Consider the following 18,689-nt stretch of genomic DNA (forward strand, 5'->3'; position numbering starts at 1 on the left):
CTATCTTCTAGAGTACAAGGCCAAGAAAATTAAAATCTTACTCTTAGTCCCCCACAGCTTTCAGGCAGCACATACTAGCTTTTTAACTCCCTGGCAACAAGAAATACCAGTAATCCCGATTCAGTCAACAATTCACAAACACTGGTGAAGTTTCAAAGCCAAGTAACAGACAGCAGTGTCTCACCCTGAGGGGAGGAGGACCTGGTTGTTACTGCTGCCTGTTAGCTTGCAGCAGCAACCTCAAATGATGCTCCTCTCTTCACAGCGCTCTGGTTTTCTGACATCCTATTGGAAACTTGAATACTGGCAGCTGATACAGGGAGGATAAAATTAAGAACCTGCTTAGAGGTCATGCTGTGATTGTATCACAGGCTGTGTTATTCTTACCTTCCTCTGCTGAATCTGCCAAGTCAACTTCAAGAAGTCATCCATTGCATTAAGATATTCCACTGACCCTGAGCACTCATAATCTGCACTAGGACTGAACGCTGGAAGGCTTACTGTTCTTACACCGCTGTACTGATATTTACCAAATACCATTCATGAGCACAAGTTTTTCAGCATCAGGAAACTCTAAACATCCTAAAGGACTTAATATCCACAAATCTGAGTGATATCCTGCCAGTCCGTGAGAAGGTTACGGACAACTTGCACTGACCAATACTGTATAATCAAGGCCTTCATCATTGCCCACAGGCATCTATTTCCCTCTCAGACACACAGTTGTCTGGCAGATCCTGAAGGTTCCTGCTTGTGGCACATCTGGTTATCCAGCTACTGTTCATGGCCAAACCATTTCCTGCGAGAGTCCACAGAGAAGCTGCCCAAAGGCCACCTCCAAGTGCACCTCTCCTAAAGTGATACAGCTTGGCACAAATTTAGGCAAAGGCATAGAGATGAAGCAGTTTCATTGGCAGCGATGAATTACTCTCCTTCTCTCAGTAGGTAGGAGGCAGGCATCTGTTCTCATTCTCCAGAGTCACTTCATGCTTAAACTTTTAACCCTGGCATCCCACTGCCTTCCACACAGGAACTGGCAGGATAATACACTCCAAGGCTTTGAATGCTTTCTGAAGGGGGGCATCTTTCACAGCGATGGGACAGTGTTCCTCCACTGCTGGGCCTCTTGCTTACAAGGGCCCATACCAGGCAGTGGACAGACACTTGACGGTGCCAAACACTCAAGTGCCAACAACAAGGAGATGATGCACAAGCGGTCAGTTCAGGCAGTAACTCGGGAATATCTTTGGATGCATTGTTGACACTGAGCTCCCACTTGCCAGTCTTAAGTAATGCTTCTCATCATCTCCAGGTGACTTCTTACCATTTCTGTCCCATTATGGTGTATGATTCGATTGCGATTTTTCATGCTCTCATCACCTCCCAGTTGAAGTACAGATACATGGTGCAACTGGGAAGGCAGCTCACAGCGCTTCAGAAACTCAAGCTAGTATACAGGACAGTGCAGAACATCCCCTTAGCAGCACCAATGGTAACCATCCTGGACTCTAGTTCCCCACAGAACAAAATCAAATGCAGGGTTTTTACCTTCCTAATCCTCCGTGCTGCAAGCCCACCATAGCCAAAAGGCTGCCCAGTAAGATGAAGAGTGTTGCTGACACCGTCACTGCTGGTCAGCGGAGGGATGGCACAGCTTTGTGACCAGAAAGTAGAGCTCTTGGGACCAAATCTGAGGTTATGGAGTGAACCAAGAAGTAAACCTCATTAATGTGTCACCAATTATTGCTCCATGGGACATGTACAATTCCTGGGCATTGCTTTCTCTACTATAAAAATAAAAAAAACCCCCACAATATAGATGTAAAAGAGGATGGGGAAAAAGTCCCACTTACCAAACTAGGACACTATTGCATCCTCTTTTTCCTGAGGAGACAGAAGACAAATAACCTGGCAGATGTTATTTTGCTTAATGCACTCAAATACTTTGGCAATAAATGTGGTAGGAGAGCTTGTACAGAACAGAATAAATTGCTTCAGTGAAATACTGTCAAAAAAGTAAAAAGATATGTTGCCTATTAAAATAGAAAGGGAGTAAAAGCAAATGTGTTTTGGATGAGGTTTGCTGGTATTAGCAACACTAAAAATAAGGGAAGCGAAGGGAAACGCAGCCTTTACTGCCAAAAGAAAAAGGAAAGTTCTTCTGCCTAAGGTGAAATTACTTCTTTTCCCAGTCTCTTTGCTGGTTGGTTAGTTGGGGAGGCACCATGAAGGACATCACTGGCAGAAAGGCTTCCCAGTTCCTGTGCCCCCCACCCCTCCCCAAAGGGGCAGCACAGCCCCAGAACTTCCACTGAGAAGACAGTTCCCATTTTGTGGTATTTTGCACAATCTTCTGGTTTTGTTCTTGGTTTGTTCTACCCCCTCCCCTCCAAAACTGCTTTTCTCAGAGAGGACCAGGAGGAGATTTCCTAGTACTGCCAACACCAAGCAGAGAAGACAACCAGTACCTCCCCCCACAATTGTCTTCTTTCCTCTGTGCCCTCAGTTCATTAAACCCAGATGGCTTTGTCATCTTCCCTCCTCTTCCATAAAGGTCTTGGTACTAGAGAAAGAGGGAATTCAGGTGAAAACCGATGGGAGGCTGCAGAGAGATGAATAGGACAGTATGGAAATCAGGGAAGGAAACAAACACCCTAAATACTGTAAGAAATCAATTAATTCATTGGGCAGAACTAATGAATGTTTGTGCTCCCATCTCTGTCCTTCCACTGCAGCTCAAATAACTGAAGAAGCTCATATACATCAAACAGAGGGGAATTAAATGTGGTATAACAGAGGCTGTGCTCCTGTGATCAGGCAATGAGATTTACCCTCCACATTTAATATCAGAAGTAGAAGAATTCTTGTCTTTGCTTTTAAAGGAAAGACTGAGCAAGAGCAACAAGGCGTAGGGCAGACACTCCGTCCCTGCTTAGCTTCCTTGCAATATTATTAGAAGCCTACTTGTGAGAAATGCATGAAACAGTTAACTGTGCTGTGAAGGATGCACTTCCTATCCCTTCAAAAGTTCATTTGGGAGGCTGTTAATAAGTCTTTTCACTCTCACAAGTGGATGACAAGGCTGCTGTTGATTCCCAAGTCATGCATATAAACAGATAAATATAGCAATCCAGGCAGCCCTACCACCCAACAGACTAGCTTCCCTAGAAAAGATCAACTAGCTTTCCGTATGAAAAGGGTCGCAGCTTACTAAACCGCTGAAGCTCATTTTATTAGTTTTAAAATCCTCTAAAATGCAATGTAGTTTTTAAACATAGTGTACTTCTATGCAGCCCTAAAGCAAAGCTGAGGATGGCATGCAAACACAGGAATTCCTTGTTTAATAAACAAGCATCCAGCTGTAGCCTGCAGCAGTCGGGACTTCAGGAGACTGGAAGCAGTGGTGACATAAGCCAATGAGGGTAATTCCATGGATGATTTCTCCTTCAGAAATAAGTTTGAAAACCAGAATATTTTTGTTGAAGACAACAACATTTCAGTGCAGAAGTAACATCACAGCACTTTCTGGGATGCGAGGCTGAGATGGCTGACTCCCATTTTCCTCTGTACGCTGGGCTCTAAGAGGCGTCAGGGAACAGTTCACCCTGGGGCATCATCACAGACACTAGCTTGGAAGCACTGTGCGCCCTGTAAAATATACTTAACGGAGCAGAAAAAAAAATAATCAGCAGGAAGGTGGGTTATTTTGTGCCCTGTTTTGGAAAATCTGGGTGTTCCCATTGATTCGGTTCGAGGGTCAACAGCTTTTGTAACAGGCCCAAGAGGTACCACCTTAACCTTGCCTGCAAGGGACCAGGTACTGGTTTTAGCAGGGGGAACAGGACAAGACCATTTCTTTTCAGGCAAAGTATTCAGAAAGAAAAAAGCTTGTGTCACTTAGCCAGTTCTATAGCTTCTCTACAGCCTTGGTTGTGTACAGCTATCAGTGCATGCACTTTACTCCTCTTCCTCCACCTCAGCCACCCAGTATGTATTGACAATTCTGTCAGGCAGAGCTGATTCATTCGACTGAGCCTTTTATGAATATCTAAATCCCTGAGAGGGTCAAAGTGGAAATTGGTGGTCAGGGTCACAGCTGACACTTTCAGAGAAACCTGCTGGGGAATAATTCTAATCCTCACAGTGAGGACTCACTGGCTGGCAGCCTAAAACCCAAGTATTGATGCATCCAGCCCAGTTTATAAAACTGTAGGAGGGAGGGCTGGTCTGTTGGCTGGATGTTGACGAATTCTGTGAAAAAAATAGCTGCTAACAATATTCTTCAGCTCTTGTCTTGCGTAACAGCTAAGGCTGGAAGGTCCTTGTATTTTACGAAGGAACCAGCTAAAATTCCATCTAATCAACTAATCTGATCACAGGTAATAAATGTAACAGATAAGAAATTAAGTCCTGACATTAAAGCTAGCATACTTCATTGTTGGGAAATATTTGATTTTGTAAAGTGCCAGTAATCCATCCACTTAGCTTAATGGAACATTAATCTTTTACATGGAATAGGAAAATAGGCTTACTTTGAAACAAATATTAAAGGCCCAACACTACTATGAAACAGGTTTAAGATCATTTACCCTAAACAGACAATTTCAATGGAGTTTCAACCCACTCTCTCGGCAGGCCTCTCTACATCAACCATGGAGATCCCTAGTGATGATTCTTGCATATCCAGCTCTCCGTAGAAGAAAATAACACTTCTGCAAGTTATACCTTAAACTTGTTCAGCTATCAAAACCCATCTGGACACAGCCCTGTGCAGCCTGCCCTACCCAACCCTGCTTTGGGTAGGAAGGTGGACTAGACTATTTCTGTAAGTCCCTTCCCACCTCCGTTATTCCATGATTCTGTTCACACAGTACTATTTCTGGCAGGATATTTGCAAATCACCAGCCCAAGCTGGGTATATGATCATCCAAATAATTTATTCTACATACCATTTCCTTAAAGCTGCTTAGAAGAAATCATTTTAAGCAATCTGGAAAAAAACCCCAAACCCAGCTATTGCAACTTAACACATTTAAGCCCATTTTGTTCTAACACAGACCTTGCTACCTTACCATTTACTCCAGGCAGACTTCCAAGCCTCCATCCCAAGGTCTGGGCTCAGCGGTGCCCTGGCTGGCTCAGGTCCAGTGACAGTAACTGGAGGAGACACATCCCAGTGATAGTAACTGGAGGAGGAGACGCATCCTAGCGATGGCTGGGCAGGTCCATCCCGCAGGCAGGGATCGAGAGAGTCCATGAACCACATGAAGGTGCAATAGAGCCACAAAGTGCTTCTTCAGCACAGCCCAGACTGAGCTTAACTAGAGCCCCTGGGCAGGGGTGGGGGCCCCAGGTGATGCTGCTCAGGGCCCTCCCTTCTACTTCTCACATGTGCCTATGCCTTGCAAAGTGATTTTTCTCTCTTTTGCTCCCAGGAAAAATGTCAAGAGCCACATCAGGGTTCCTCTTTATCCTAAGCATGAGGCATGTACAGCAGGCTCATCCCACCTTTTGCACTGCTGGATGTAATGGAACAGGTATTTCTTCCATAGACTTTTGCCACCCTTTTCTGGTCTTGATCTGCAAGTCTGAGTCTGGGTAAATGTCTGTGAACTGGGCTGTGACACTTCATCTTTGAAGTCCATAAGGTGTCTAGATGACATGTCCCTACCACTTCACACTTCCTTCCTTCGGCTGTTGACGTGTTTTGATCAGCCCTGAAGAATGCATGGCTCCAAACGGCCTGCGCAGGGCTGCAGTGAGGTTGGTACAGTGCAGCGCTTTCCCTGAGGTAAATCAGCAGCAGGATGAACACTGGCTCTCAGCACTCCCATGTTTCTTGTCCCTTTTTCCAGTTCTTCATCTTGACTAATGACATCATTCCCCTTAGGACTCACAGTCTTGATGGTTTGAGCCAACGTTCTGCTTTTCTCTTACAGGTCACTATACTTCGTAAATATGGCACAGAACAGTTGTAGCCGTCCGCTGTAACTGTGTCCTCGGGCTTGCTCAGTGCTGTGTGCAGACTGCCAGCACCCATTACTATCATCAACCTTCTTTACAAGGTGACTTTCTTCACTCCTCTTCTGCAGCTCATCTCCAGCTTGGTCTGCAGCACAAGGTTTTTTTGCACACGCACACACACCAGCTCACAAATCCAGAGTGCAGACCAGGGAAAGCTGCACCTCACACATGAACATCTGAAGTCTTTGGCAATCCACAACCACCAGCAGAAGGACTGCGTGGACACGCAGTATTTGCAGAGCAGCATCAGCCGTTGTAGCCCAGCCTTCTCTTGGGGGACTGCTCTGTGTCAGCGCAGTGACACCTGAACAACTGTGCCTGGTCTATCAGCAGCACTGGCTACAGATGGCAGCTACACGATCTGCAGGGTTCAACTGGTAAATGCACAGGGAAATGATTTTTCTGCATGTCAGGAGGCTTACAAAGGTCTTATTTAGCTTTCTTGTTTGCATCTAGTTTTTTCGCTAGATTTAGAAAATCATGTCCGAAAAACGTATCTAATTCAGTCAGGGTACAACTCCACTAACATAACCAATTTTACAAAACAATTCATTTACTAGGCTCAGCTAATTAACATCAGCTCTCTAAAAGCATACCAAAGCAGCAGCCATTTAGTCTTTAGACCCTAATCGTGTGGGGGTTTTTTTGAGTGTGAAAAAGGATCTCAAATTGACAAGAAAAGTTCCCCTGTCTTTTGCACACTCCCTTTTGCCTACAAAAAACGGCAATTTTTTAAAACAACAACGAAACCTCCTATGTTTTAGCCTGACCATAGCTGATCCAACAGAAAGAAGTTAGAAGAAAACAAGATGAAATAAACAACAGCTGTTTAGAGCAATGAATGTCAGCTGTATCTCTGACCACTTTAATGGCAGGCAAGACAAGATTCAGGTTGTGATCTGTGTGGCGTGTATTAAACTCAATCCTAATGCTTTGTTCTGCTCACTTACTTGGCAGCAGTGGAAATACACGCTCTCTGAAGCCCCCCTCTATTTTCCCATAGATTCAACAGTAGCAGAGTGGAATGCTAAATACAGGACCAGCTGGTTTATGTCTGCTGGTGATGGAGTAAGCAGGCTGGAGGGTTTTAGCAATGGGTTCTGAAGGTGCAGGGTCAGCTTAGAAAATGTGGGGTAAAATCTCTTCTTCTAAACCCATGCTATCTGCATCATCATCAAAGCAGAATTTTTCCTTCCTTTGCTCACGACAGCCGGGCGGGCTGTGAAGAGCTTGTTCCTTGCTGGCGTTCGGCCCTCCTCGTCTGCCTCAGACACTGACGCTAGCCTGGCTTGCGTTTCTGGGCACTGTCACCACTTAATGGCTCTGGGCAGCAGCGTGAACGTGTCACAAAACAGACCTTGCACTGAAATATATCTTTAGATGTGCTGAATTCAGATCTCTGCGAAAGCTAGTGCAGTTTTAACCTTGCTAATGCAGCAACGTAGGAGCAGCTGCTTCAGCTAGATAGCTCCAAGTGGTTTAGAGAGCAATCTATTAAAACCCCAGATAGGAAATTGGATGTTAGTCATCGCAGAGTGATAAAGACAGGGCTCCTAATTCAATATCTATTTTCATATCCAACTGATTGGAAAAAGGGGACCCATAGTTATAAGACACGAAACAAAACATTGTCTGTACTTTCAGAGCATGTCTCAGAATCCCATGGTTTGAAGACAAAAGGAAACGCAGCAAACACCTTCATATTAGATAGAGTTGTAGGAAGAAATCTCCCTGCAGCCATCTTTCCTCCTGCTCCAGGTGGAAGAAATTGCCTGGGTGTGCGGGACAGTGGGCAGCGCAGAAAGGGAGCTCAGGCCCGAGCCCCCCAACAGGACACTCCCCTGGCCCTGGAGCTGAGGAGCAAGACAGTCCCCACTCCATAAGGAGCAGCGGCCGCACAGCTCTTCAGCTGGTGTTTTCATGACCACACAACTGAAAGCAGAGGGATGGCAAGCTGTTCTAGCAAAACAGCAGCAGGTCTCTGCAGCTCGCTTTTGACATTAGGCAGGCAGAAGACTAAATAATTATTTCACTGCCAGGCTTTTCTTTTCCAGATCTTTAATCATCATTGGAAGCTTGAAGTAAGTCTCTGAGTGTTTCTTTCCAGCACAAGTTCAAGCCTGCGCTGTGTCTCCTGCTGTGTCTCCCAGCGCTGCCTTGCCAGTTTTGATTTGGGAGGATTAACAGTGAGTCTGTTCCTTGGCTTTCCCATCACATCCATTCTTCTTTGCAAAGTGACACAGCTGACAAGCAGTTGGTTTCAATATTGAAGTGAGTTTCTCTGCTGAGAAGCAGCTTTGTAAAAGTAGCACCAGAAAGTTTTGTGTTTGTTACTTGTCCTTAATGCTGTGCTCAGGTTTAAAGACATAAATGGATGGTTTAAAAGTAATTTTCAGGTATGGGAAATGAGCTTCATTTGCATTCGGCAACAACCCATCTAGGACTATGCCAAGAGGCGCTGTGCTTTGCTGGTGGTAAGAAAGGCAAGACAAGACGCTCTAATTACAGCTGAAATAGAAACAGAGGTGTGCGCTGCCGTGACCTTTATCGTACACAGGCTCCACACAGCCCAGACCTTGCTGTCCACCGCTTTTCATCAACATTAAAAGCCCCCCAGGATCTCCTTTCCTCCCTCTCTCCTCATCATTTGTTTTCCCATTCATTCCCGAACAGCAGGACACTGCATTATTTCATAAGCCATCAAGACTGATTTTCAGATCTCCTAGGGAGAGTTTCTCAGTGCCTTTCCCTGCTTTGCTGATGACAGCTCTTGCATAAGAAGCTCCTGATGGGTAGTAATTAATTAGAGTTTCACACAGATAATTCACTTTTCTTTTGTTTAGGATAATCAATGAACAGAATGACACCTGCCAAAACCGAGCGGTTTTCCATCCACAAGGGTGCTGCGTATTTCCAGTTTGGCTCTTCTTGAAAGGAAATTATTTTTGCGGGTCCTTTTGGTCTTCCTGGGGCTGCGTGCCAGTAGCGCAGTGCTCTATTGTGAGAGCCACAATGCTGCCACCGCGCCTTTGTCAGTGGCAGCGTCTGGCCACGGGGTCGGGGGCTGAAATCTCTGTGTTTTATTGTTGCACATCAGAAAAATCTGTATGCACACCAGGACCCACGGATTTCGTTCAGGCCTTGACAAAATTAACTCCTGCTGCTTTCTCAGCAGAAGGAAAACTGGAAGAATGGGGTCTTCCGTCTTACAGAAGTTCACACCAGAAACCTGCATTTTAATTACTTTTTCTGCAGTAGAGAACACGTAAACTGGAATATCCACAGCAAAATCACAGCCTGGGCAACTGTTTGAAGCAGGTATTGCTCATTTCTGTGTTTTTAAATCACCCCCTTGACGCGCTGGCAGTGCTCTGAACGCAGCCCAGGGTGCTGGGGGACGACTCTGTCACAGGAGCACAGGGCTGGCTCACAGCCAACTCAGGACCCCCAAGTCTTTCACTGCTTTCCAGCCCCTTGGCACCCATCCTGAACTGGTGCTGCTGCTGAGGGGGGTGTGTGTGTGATTCCCCCCAGTGCAGGACTTTGCCTTTTTCTTTGTTGCAACTTCATGAGGTTCCTGTCATTTCTGCAGCCTGTCCTGGTGTGTCAGGCACTCCTCCATCCCCGAGCACTCGTTCGATGGGACACGAGGTGGTACAATGGAGCTGCTGAGCTCTTGCAGAGAGAAATGGGGTCTCTCCTGCTCTGCACAGACCTGAAGGCCAGTAGCTCCCTGATGGGCTAAAGGCTCTTGCAGAGTCTGATGAGGCTGGCAATTTTCTTACATAAAGAAGTTTTTTTATCATAAAACAGTCACTGGGTCAGCACGCTGAGATTTAACCAGACAGAGCAGGTCTCACTGGTAGCAGCAACAGAAAGTCAGACCCTGTGTCTCAGAGAGGTGTGGGGTGTGGGGATGCTCAGTAAGGGGCATCTCCTCTGCCCCTCGCCAGCAGTGACCCACAAAAAACAGAGCAAGTGGGCAATAGCAGGCATTTGGCTGGGGCAGTGGAGCTGCTGTGGGCACACAGGGGACATTTCTACTCTATTTGGTGACACCATCTCCCAGCCACCAGCTCCCCTGGCGCAGCCCGGTGCTGAGTGCCATGGGCTGGATCCTCTGTGGCAGGAGGTGAGGGCCATGCGCCAGCCTGGTGAACCACATCCCAGCAAAGAGGAATCAAGGAAATTAAGTGCAACATCTGTGCAGAAAAGAGGTACAGAAATAGCCGTTGGTGCTCAGCAGCTTGGCCCCAGCTGGTACCCGCAGGTTAATTTACCGAACTCACCAGGGAATGGAAACCTGCCTGAGGCTGGTGAGCGCCTGCTTCACCAGATCTCACCTGCAGGTCTTCTAAACATAAACCGTGGGAAGGAGGAAGACAGCGCCCTTACAGAGAGCGTGCGTTACCCCCGTAACTGCAGTGCATCCTCCAAAGCCACCGCGCTCTGGCCATAGCCTGTCATGTTGCCGTCTCCCCACACGTGTCAGTAGGGATAATTTGCGTTAGTGATAGTGGTAGCTTACTGCAGTACAATATACTGCAGTATAATAAAGTAGAATAATAAAACCAGCTGCATTGTGTAAAACATTATTACTCAAAATATTCATGTAACTATAAAAAGACACTCCAGAAGTGCATCATACTGTAGTATTTCTTACAGACAACCATAGAAATCTCCAAATATTGATACTTCTCCCCCAGCACATGTTGGTTTTGGTCTTGGTGGTTGTTTTGGTTGGTGGGTTTTTTTTACAGATTGATGCAGAAAAAACTCCTGCCTCCCCATCCTCATCTATCCACTGGCCACCCCGGTCAGAGCAGCTTCCCTGGTCTGGGCAAGCACAATGGCAGGTGATGCAGAGAAAGGAGGTAGATGCAAATTTCAGTACTTGCCCATGGAGGTGTCAGGGAGACAGTGGCTATAAAAGAAATACCTGAAGAAGTAATTTTACCTATTCTGTGTTTATTTAAAGGCAAACCCCCCACAAAACCACAAGAAGATAGCTATACATTTCTTAGGATAAAAAACCCCAACATTCAGTGTTTTCATTGCTTGCCTCCATTGGTCCCTTTTCCCCTCCCACATCCAGCTGCAAATCCTGCTTGCATCACAGGACTTTTCCTTACGTGCTCAGAAATAAGTGATCCGCTGATCCTCCACGCTCCCCAAGACAGAGGGGTGCCCCCCCAGGGATGGGACAATTCCCAGCAGGCAGAGCCCAAGTGCAAAGCAGGACTTCGCAGTGCAGAGCAGGCGAGTGCACAGTGTGCTCAGCTGGCTGAAGGGCAAAGAAATTCCCAAGGGCTTGCAGAATGAAATAACTCAGGGTGGGGACATGGAGGATCCTTCCCCATGCAGCCCCATGCTGGGCAGTGGCAATGGCAGTGGAAGGGGAGATAGGGACAACCTGGCTCCCCTGGGACTCGGTGGCTTTTCAGGGCGCTCGAGGGCTCCGTGTTGCTATTTCTGTCCCAAAATGGGCCCAAACTTCGTGACGGGTGAGGGAGCTGCTCACCAGCTGCTCACAGCGGTGCCTTTGTCAGCTTGTTCTGAATCACACAGACACCTTGCAACATCTCATCGCAGGAGAGTGAGAGTATTTTGCTCAAAGCAGGGAGGGAGACACCAAAAACCAGCGCGGGCACGGAGCCGGTTAAGTGTGCCAGCTGCGCTGACCCAGCTGGGATCAGGGCAGGGACGTGGGCAAGAAATCTGCTTTTCAAATCAGTTAGGCCTGCAAGGCAGCCACAGAAAGAGCGGGTGTGTGAGCACCAAATGAGCCAGATTGTAGAATTGTGGAATCGTTGAAGTTGGAAAAGACCCTTAAGATCATCCGTCCTAGTAAAAGTGGGGCCCCCCGCCCCCGATTCCTCTGAGCTCTGCCCTGCAGCCGGCTGCGCAGCACGGGGCACTGCAGGACAACAGTACGTTGTGTTCCGAGAGCCAGCCGATAGAAACGTTATATGTTATACAGCAACTCCGGTCTCTTCAGGTCCAGGTCCAGTAAACTGTGAAGTGAAACTCTAAAGTTTTTCCCAATTTAAAAACCAGAGGGTGGGGATGGAGCTAGTCAGTGGGGAATCCCGGGGGACAGGACTAACCTGGCTAGGCAAGGGCTTGCTACAGCAGGCGAACACCTATTCAACAGTAACGTTGACAAGAAACATTTTATTCACAAAAATTATTACGAAATTACTCTGACACTCTTAGAAAGTGGTGTTTCAAGTTACACTCTTATCAGAGGGAAATAACTACTGTAAATGCTCCAACAAAGCAAGCCACATACAAGAAAGAAATTAGTTCACAGTTTATGCCAGGGGAAAAGAAAAACCCCAACCCTGTTTTACTGCAGACTTCACTGACTGCTGATCGCACGGCTCAGCGTCTCGAAGGCAGGCTAACACCCTGCACGCACAAAACACAAAAACTGAAAAGAGGTTTCTTGTTGCTTCATACATCAGTTGCAGTTTAAATAAAAAAAAAGGGGGGGGGGGCATTTAACAGCTGCAAGTGATATGTAAAACAGACACATTTGATTACTTTTCTTAGACAAATGAGCTATACTGCTGAATGCTCTTCAAAATTAATTTGCAAGAGCTTAATATTAGGGCTTAGTCTGTGCTTCAGAAGCTGCACATGGTTCCTCCTAATTGCTTGTCCAGTTTAAAGTGAAAAGGCCTTCCCTGGTGGATGTGGAGCCATGGCAAAAACACTTCATCTCGCTGAAAAATGACCAGCTTTACTGGGAAGTAACGCTGGGTTATTTCTAGCCAAGGCATATGGATATTCACGGCGAAGCATTAAGAGTTTCACTATTAGGAGCAAATGGGAACTATGCTGGGTTACTCCTGCAGCCGAGCCGCAGGTTCAGGGTGGCACCACGCCCCCGGGGATGCTCCAAAATGCATTTCTGCAGCGTTTCTCTTCCCTCTCCATGCCACAGGGCAGGTGAATCCCTTCAGCACCGAGCCCAGGAGCAGCCCTGGCTGGAGGGAACCGTGTCAGGCCAGAGATGAAGATGAAGGTCATCAGCCAAAAGCCATTTTGCCCCCGGCGATCCTCTTCCCCTGATGCAGGTCACCGCCTGACCCCATTCCCTACTTTCTCCCTGTTTCTTGGCAGGGACTTCCCAGGTCTCTTGCCAAGATGGAGCTGGAGCCCAGGAGACACCAAGCGTGGACTCCTGGCTCTGTTCCATTTCAGACCGCTTAGAGCACACAGCTCCTGGTGCAATCCTCTCCTCCCAGCCCTTCACTGGGGGAAGCAGCCGTGCCCAGTGGCACCCGCTGCCTCTGTGGGCCGTCGGTCTGCAGTGGGGGGCAGGGCCTGCCTCCCATCTGGCTACAGCAGTCCAGCTGCCAGGAAAAATCTTCCTTTGGGAGATTATTACAGCAGTTGTTCTCCTCTGATAACCCTAAAGATGTCATAGTGTATTTAAATTTCCCTTCCATAGGAAGTGTGCCTGAAAGAGGGTTGTGCTTGCAGGTGTAACTGCTGTAGGGCCCTTGGAGTTCCTGTGGACTTAATAACCTTGTACGTGCTCTTAAAAATCCACAAACTCACTGCTAGCACGAGCAGAGTTCCCTCGACGTGGGTGGTGCGTGTCCCCGGCACATCAGGGGGAACCGAGTCTCAGATCTCCAACAGCCACAGCCCAACCGCTGGCAGAAGAGTAGCCGCCCGGCACATGCAGCCAGCCCAGGGCCCACTGCGCCTGCCCTGCTTGTGGCACCGACCGCCAGACACGAGGCCACCCAGCGGAGTCGGGAGGGCTGGCTGCTCACAGCTCCGCAGGGAGAACCACCCTGAAAATTACCTTACAAACCGCCTCTGCCCAGGCACTGCACCTGCCCATCGCTGTCCGGCCCAGGTATAAAAAAACAGGGTTTTGCTCCTGCGTGAAGCACATGGATCAGCTGCTGCGTGAAAGGAGACCACTGCAAACACCGACGGGAGCAGCTCAGCTGTGCTACACGAACATATCAACCCGAGGCTGAGGGGAAAAACTAATGGTGAGAAAAGGCAGCAGCCGAGCGACCCCAGCTCTTCGCTTCCTCTCCCACAGGCCGGTGCTGCTGCAGGAGCGGCCGCAGCTGAAACCGTAAGCAGAGAGCAGGGCAGACGGCAGCAGATGGTGGATTCAGGATATGCAGATCTTGGCTTTGCACAAGAGCCAAGAACGGTGAGGAGCGGGATTGAATGTCCATTCAACACGGATGGAAATGCCAGGCTGAGAGGCAGTTTCAGGAAGTATTTATTGAATAAACTCGTACAGCTGCCTCCTGCCCTTCCCTGCGGGCTGGGACCCGGGGTTACCAGCACTATCAGAAACCCGGGGACTGCACACAGGGCACAGCGGTTGCTTCAGAGAAGGCACACGGACACTGAGGGATCGCACTGCTGCGGCCACAGTAATTACACATCTTTCCTTTTTGCTGGAGCAGAAATCAGCCGGTGTTTACAGTAGTTTTACATTCACAGTGGGGAGTTTTGTAAATACCAGATCAATTTGTTTTTCTGAGGAGCACCACTTGCTTGGCCATTGGGAAAAAGCCCTGAGCAGGACGGCAGAGAGGCACCCAGGAGGACAGCCCGGACCCCCAAAGGTGCCTGCACCCAGGTACCTCCCACAGAGGACAGCCTGTCTGCACGCCTGCTTTTTAACAAGGCAACGCTCGAGCCCAGCGGCAGGCACGGCAGCAGGCACCGCAGCACGCCCAGGCTGCAGACGCTCTCCTGCCACCAGCTCTGAGGCCCATCGGAGTCCCGCACCACAGCGCACGGTCACTCCTGCCTTTTCCCGGGAAAGCCTTCAGTGGGTCACGCGGCGGAGCCCTCCCGCGCCGACGCGTGCTCCTGTCCTTCCTGAGTTACTGGGTAAGGACTTTGTACAGTAAAATCAATGTGAGCTTTCATTTCTTGAGACAGCTGATCTTCAACCGCAACTAAAGAATTTTTCTAGATGCTGTAATTACGGAAATCCAAACCTCATGATGAACTATGTGTTTATTATTCCAGTCTGCAGAGAACCGCACCACCCTTTTCCACATCCCAGCGATTCCCTAACCACATCCCGACACGAAGTTCCAGCGGACGCGGCGCTGCAGGGGCAGCAGAAGGGGAGTCCCTCCGGTTATACCAGGGCAGCAGCCACATCTCCATAGCTCCCATTAGCTCTGCTCCCCACGGTGGCCAGAGAAGGCTGGTGTGCAGGAATCAAGGTCTTCCACCCTAGCCGGTGCTGCCCCGCAAGGGATCCCCGTGGCGTTAGTGGGGTGGGTTTGGGGGGGCAGCGGGCCTACAGGAGCTGCCCCGCATCTTCCTGCTTCAGGAGGTGTTGGATCTGGTGGACAAACAAACCATGAGGAGAAGCAGAATCCAACACCCAGCTCTGTTCCCTGGGCACTCTCGGGCCGCTGGAGGTTGTGCCACATCAAGTTAACATGCTGGCAGGAGTGAATTTCTTTTTTCAGATGAATGCTAAGCCCAGCATTCACCAGGGTGCCAATACAGCTTTACTCCTGGAACTCTATGGGAACGCTCACGTTTCTCCCTACAGCCTCCAACCACATTTTCAAGTGACAGAAGAGTTTTGACAACGAACACAAAACATGTTGTAATTCCCCCGCCATACAGAAACAAGTCCATTAGATCTGTCATATGCAACATCCAGAAACAAACCCGCCAGCACCAGCCAGGTTAGCAGCTTGCTTGAGAAAAAGCAGTGGGCTCATCCGTAACACTTGTCTTAAATTCAAGGTGGAGACAGATACTCGCTTTGGTCCCTTCTGCTCCGCAGGATTTCTTTCACAAATATTAGTGCTTCCACACTGCTCCTGCCATTCCCTATTGTTGCTGGGGTTTGCCCTTTTGTTTTTAATTGCCTGTATAAGTTTTACATAAATTTAGTTTTGGAATACACAATGTAATCATCTTTCTTAGCTTCTCAAAATAGTTCTTTGAAAAGGCATATATACAAAAATATTTACTAACTATGAAGTAGAAAAAATATATTTGGCTTGCAAGTAAGTGCAGTTTTCTTTACCTGCGTATCCCAGAAAATACAGCGGGGGTGCAAGATCTGATTTTCCTCCCCCCGAAGCCTTCCAGCTGAGCGGAGCAGGGCTTGTGAAGGCCAACAGACTTCCCCAAGCCCAGCCAGCCAGGCCAGTCACCAAAGATGAAAAATACAGGATCCTTGGGACAAATGACTGCCTTTTCTACTGGGGGCTCTTAGAGAAGGGGTTTGGAAGAGATGTTTATTTTACAGCAGTACCATTTCTACCAGACTCTCCCGTTCAGCAACAAAAATGTGGACGTTTTACTTCCAAGTCCATCGTTTTACCTGGATAACACCCCACAATTAATGTAGCCACAAGAATTTTGATTCTCTTTCTCTTCTCACTGTACTGCCTTTAGCTCCTTCCACCATTACTTCTTCAAGGAGTGTTTTATACACCCAGGCACTGCTCAGCACACGTCGCTGCCCTCACGGTTTTTTACAGAAACTTTTCAGTTTCCTTTAAAAGAGCCCCCACAGCAGCAGCCACCAGTCTGCCATCACTGGTCAGGGCTTCACTCTCAACGACTGAACTAGAGCACTCTGACCACTTTTTCAGGTGTGGACCATTTGGGTATTCACAGGCTCAATTTAACACAGATGTCTGCTAAGCAATAAATACATCAGGATTTTGGAGAAAAGACCCCTAACAACTATATTTGGTGTCTGTACAGTGCATCCATTCACCACCAGTTCAAGCACGTACTGATGCACCATGGCCCAGTGTTACTCTTTCTGAGCGTCTGCTGGCTGCACCGGTCCAGGGCAGCTCAGCCAGTAGCACCGTTAGAAATCATTCCCAGAGGAATGCCCACTCTTACCCAGCTTCCCCCCCAAACCAACACATACTTCCATCTACACATTCGGGCACTCCTCTCCCTCTCGCCCGTGGAGTCCCCAAGCAAACGCTGAAACAAGAACAAGCTCTTTCAGCACAGTTTGCTGACATGTCTGAAGAGATACTTTACTCCTAAAAGGAGCAAAGAACCACGTGTCTGGTCTGCACCGCCTGCGCTCCCCCCTGGGGACACGTGGCCCTGCCTGGCAGCACCACGCCGCAAGCACCCACCGGGTACGAGCTGCTGGGAACTGTAACAGGCCTTGAGTAACAGCGTGAGAAAGGAGCTGTGTCCGTGCGGCGAATGTTGCTCGAATCCTTCCCAGCCCTCGAGAGTCTCCACAGCACGGCCTGCAAAAGCCCCAACCCCTCCACCTCTCCCCAGCTGGAGCAGTCATCTCTTGTCACGCACTGATGACACCAGGGAGGTGCCGCAGGGCGCTGCCTGCGGAGGAGCAATGCGGTGGCCGTGTACGTTCGTGGCAGCAGCTACAGAGGGCTTATGGCGCTGCCCATGGCTCTGCCCCGCAGACAGGCCACAGCCCAGCCCGGAGCTACCGAGCATCGGCACGGGCGCTACCGGGATCACATCCAGCCCTCTTGGCCTCAACAGCCACGGCACAGAGTCCAATTTCACATGCAGTTCTCCAGCGGGGCGCTCAGACATACACCTACCAGGCATCAGGGACAGGGAAGTTGGCACCAGGGACTAATTTGAACCCCATCAAATCTCTAAAGGAAGGCCTCGCATTTGACAATTAGGTTGAGACGTGGAATTTCTTCCTACTAAAATCCTGGCACTCGAATACAGAACCAGTTACCCGGCTTCAAAAGAGGAGAGCTCCTGAAAGCAGTCGGGAGAGGGGAAAAACGGAGGAACGTATCAACGCCTAAAAACCCATTCAGAGTATCAGACTACACTGGGATGACTTACGAGTTTTTCTCTGTGGTCTCCTGCACCTTGGCAGCAGTCATCTGAAACTGCGGCATGTACGGCACAACAGCTTTATATTTAAGGCTACTTTGGATAAACGCATTTAAATTAGGCGGTGCACGCTGAAGAAACCCCACATCTTTGAGCAGACTGGTTGTACGGAATTGACACATCACCCTGGACCCTTCTGTTACAAAGATGTCATTCTCTTTTTTTTCCAGTGATGTTATCCCTAGGTAATACAGGCTCCGCTCAGGACTGTCTCCATCTGTGAAAGCATCATCCTGCTCTGAAGGCTCAGAAAATCCCTCTGAAGAAATAAGGGAAAGGGAAAGAGTCTTGCTGGGCTGCCTGCCAGGCGGATCAGGTAATATCAGAAATGCCCCATTTCCCACCTCCCAAGAGCTACTGGACAAGGCGCCGGTAACTAAGGAATCTTCCGCTAAGAAGCATCTATCAAAACAACTTCTTAGATTCATTTTCTGTTCATAAAGCCCACTTGATCTGGAGTCACCGATAACGGTAGCGTATTTAATATCGGGCTGCCTTCTAATTTCTCCACTGCTTTTGTCATCATGGGAGCTCTCGAAGAAGCTGCTACTATTGAAATGGCTGCTAGAGCAAGCAGAATCACGTTCAGAGTCTTGCATTTTTGTAAACATTGAATCAATTACTAAAAAATCTTGTGTGTCTTCTTTTTTCAACGCTTTAGTAACACTGATGTCTTCCAGCACTATTTCTGGTTCCAGAAGAAGAGGCTCAAATGACATTGCTTCGGGGTGCTTGATAAAAAGATGCTCAAAAGTTTCAGGCTAGAAGAAAAGATA

The 18,689-nt window shown here is 48.3% G+C and overlaps 1 protein-coding gene across 7 annotated transcripts in view; it reads right to left on the bottom strand.

The window, feature by feature from the left end:
• Nucleotides 1-14,266: 14,266 nt before the first annotated feature.
• Nucleotides 14,267-18,689, bottom strand: part of LEPR (leptin receptor) — a 43,738-nt gene continuing 39,315 nt past the window's right edge. For all 7 annotated transcript variants that reach the window (XM_037403668.1, XM_037403669.1, XM_037403671.1 and 4 more), the window contains one exon: nt 14,267-18,674. In XM_037403668.1, coding sequence (XP_037259565.1) covers nt 17,859-18,674 — 816 coding nt within the window. In that variant the 3' untranslated portion in view covers nt 14,267-17,858. The remainder of the gene's footprint in view (nt 18,675-18,689) is intronic.

The sequence above is a fragment of the Falco rusticolus genome, chromosome 11 (genome assembly GCF_015220075.1).
Source record: "Falco rusticolus isolate bFalRus1 chromosome 11, bFalRus1.pri, whole genome shotgun sequence".
Taxonomy (NCBI): Eukaryota; Metazoa; Chordata; class Aves; order Falconiformes; family Falconidae; genus Falco; species Falco rusticolus.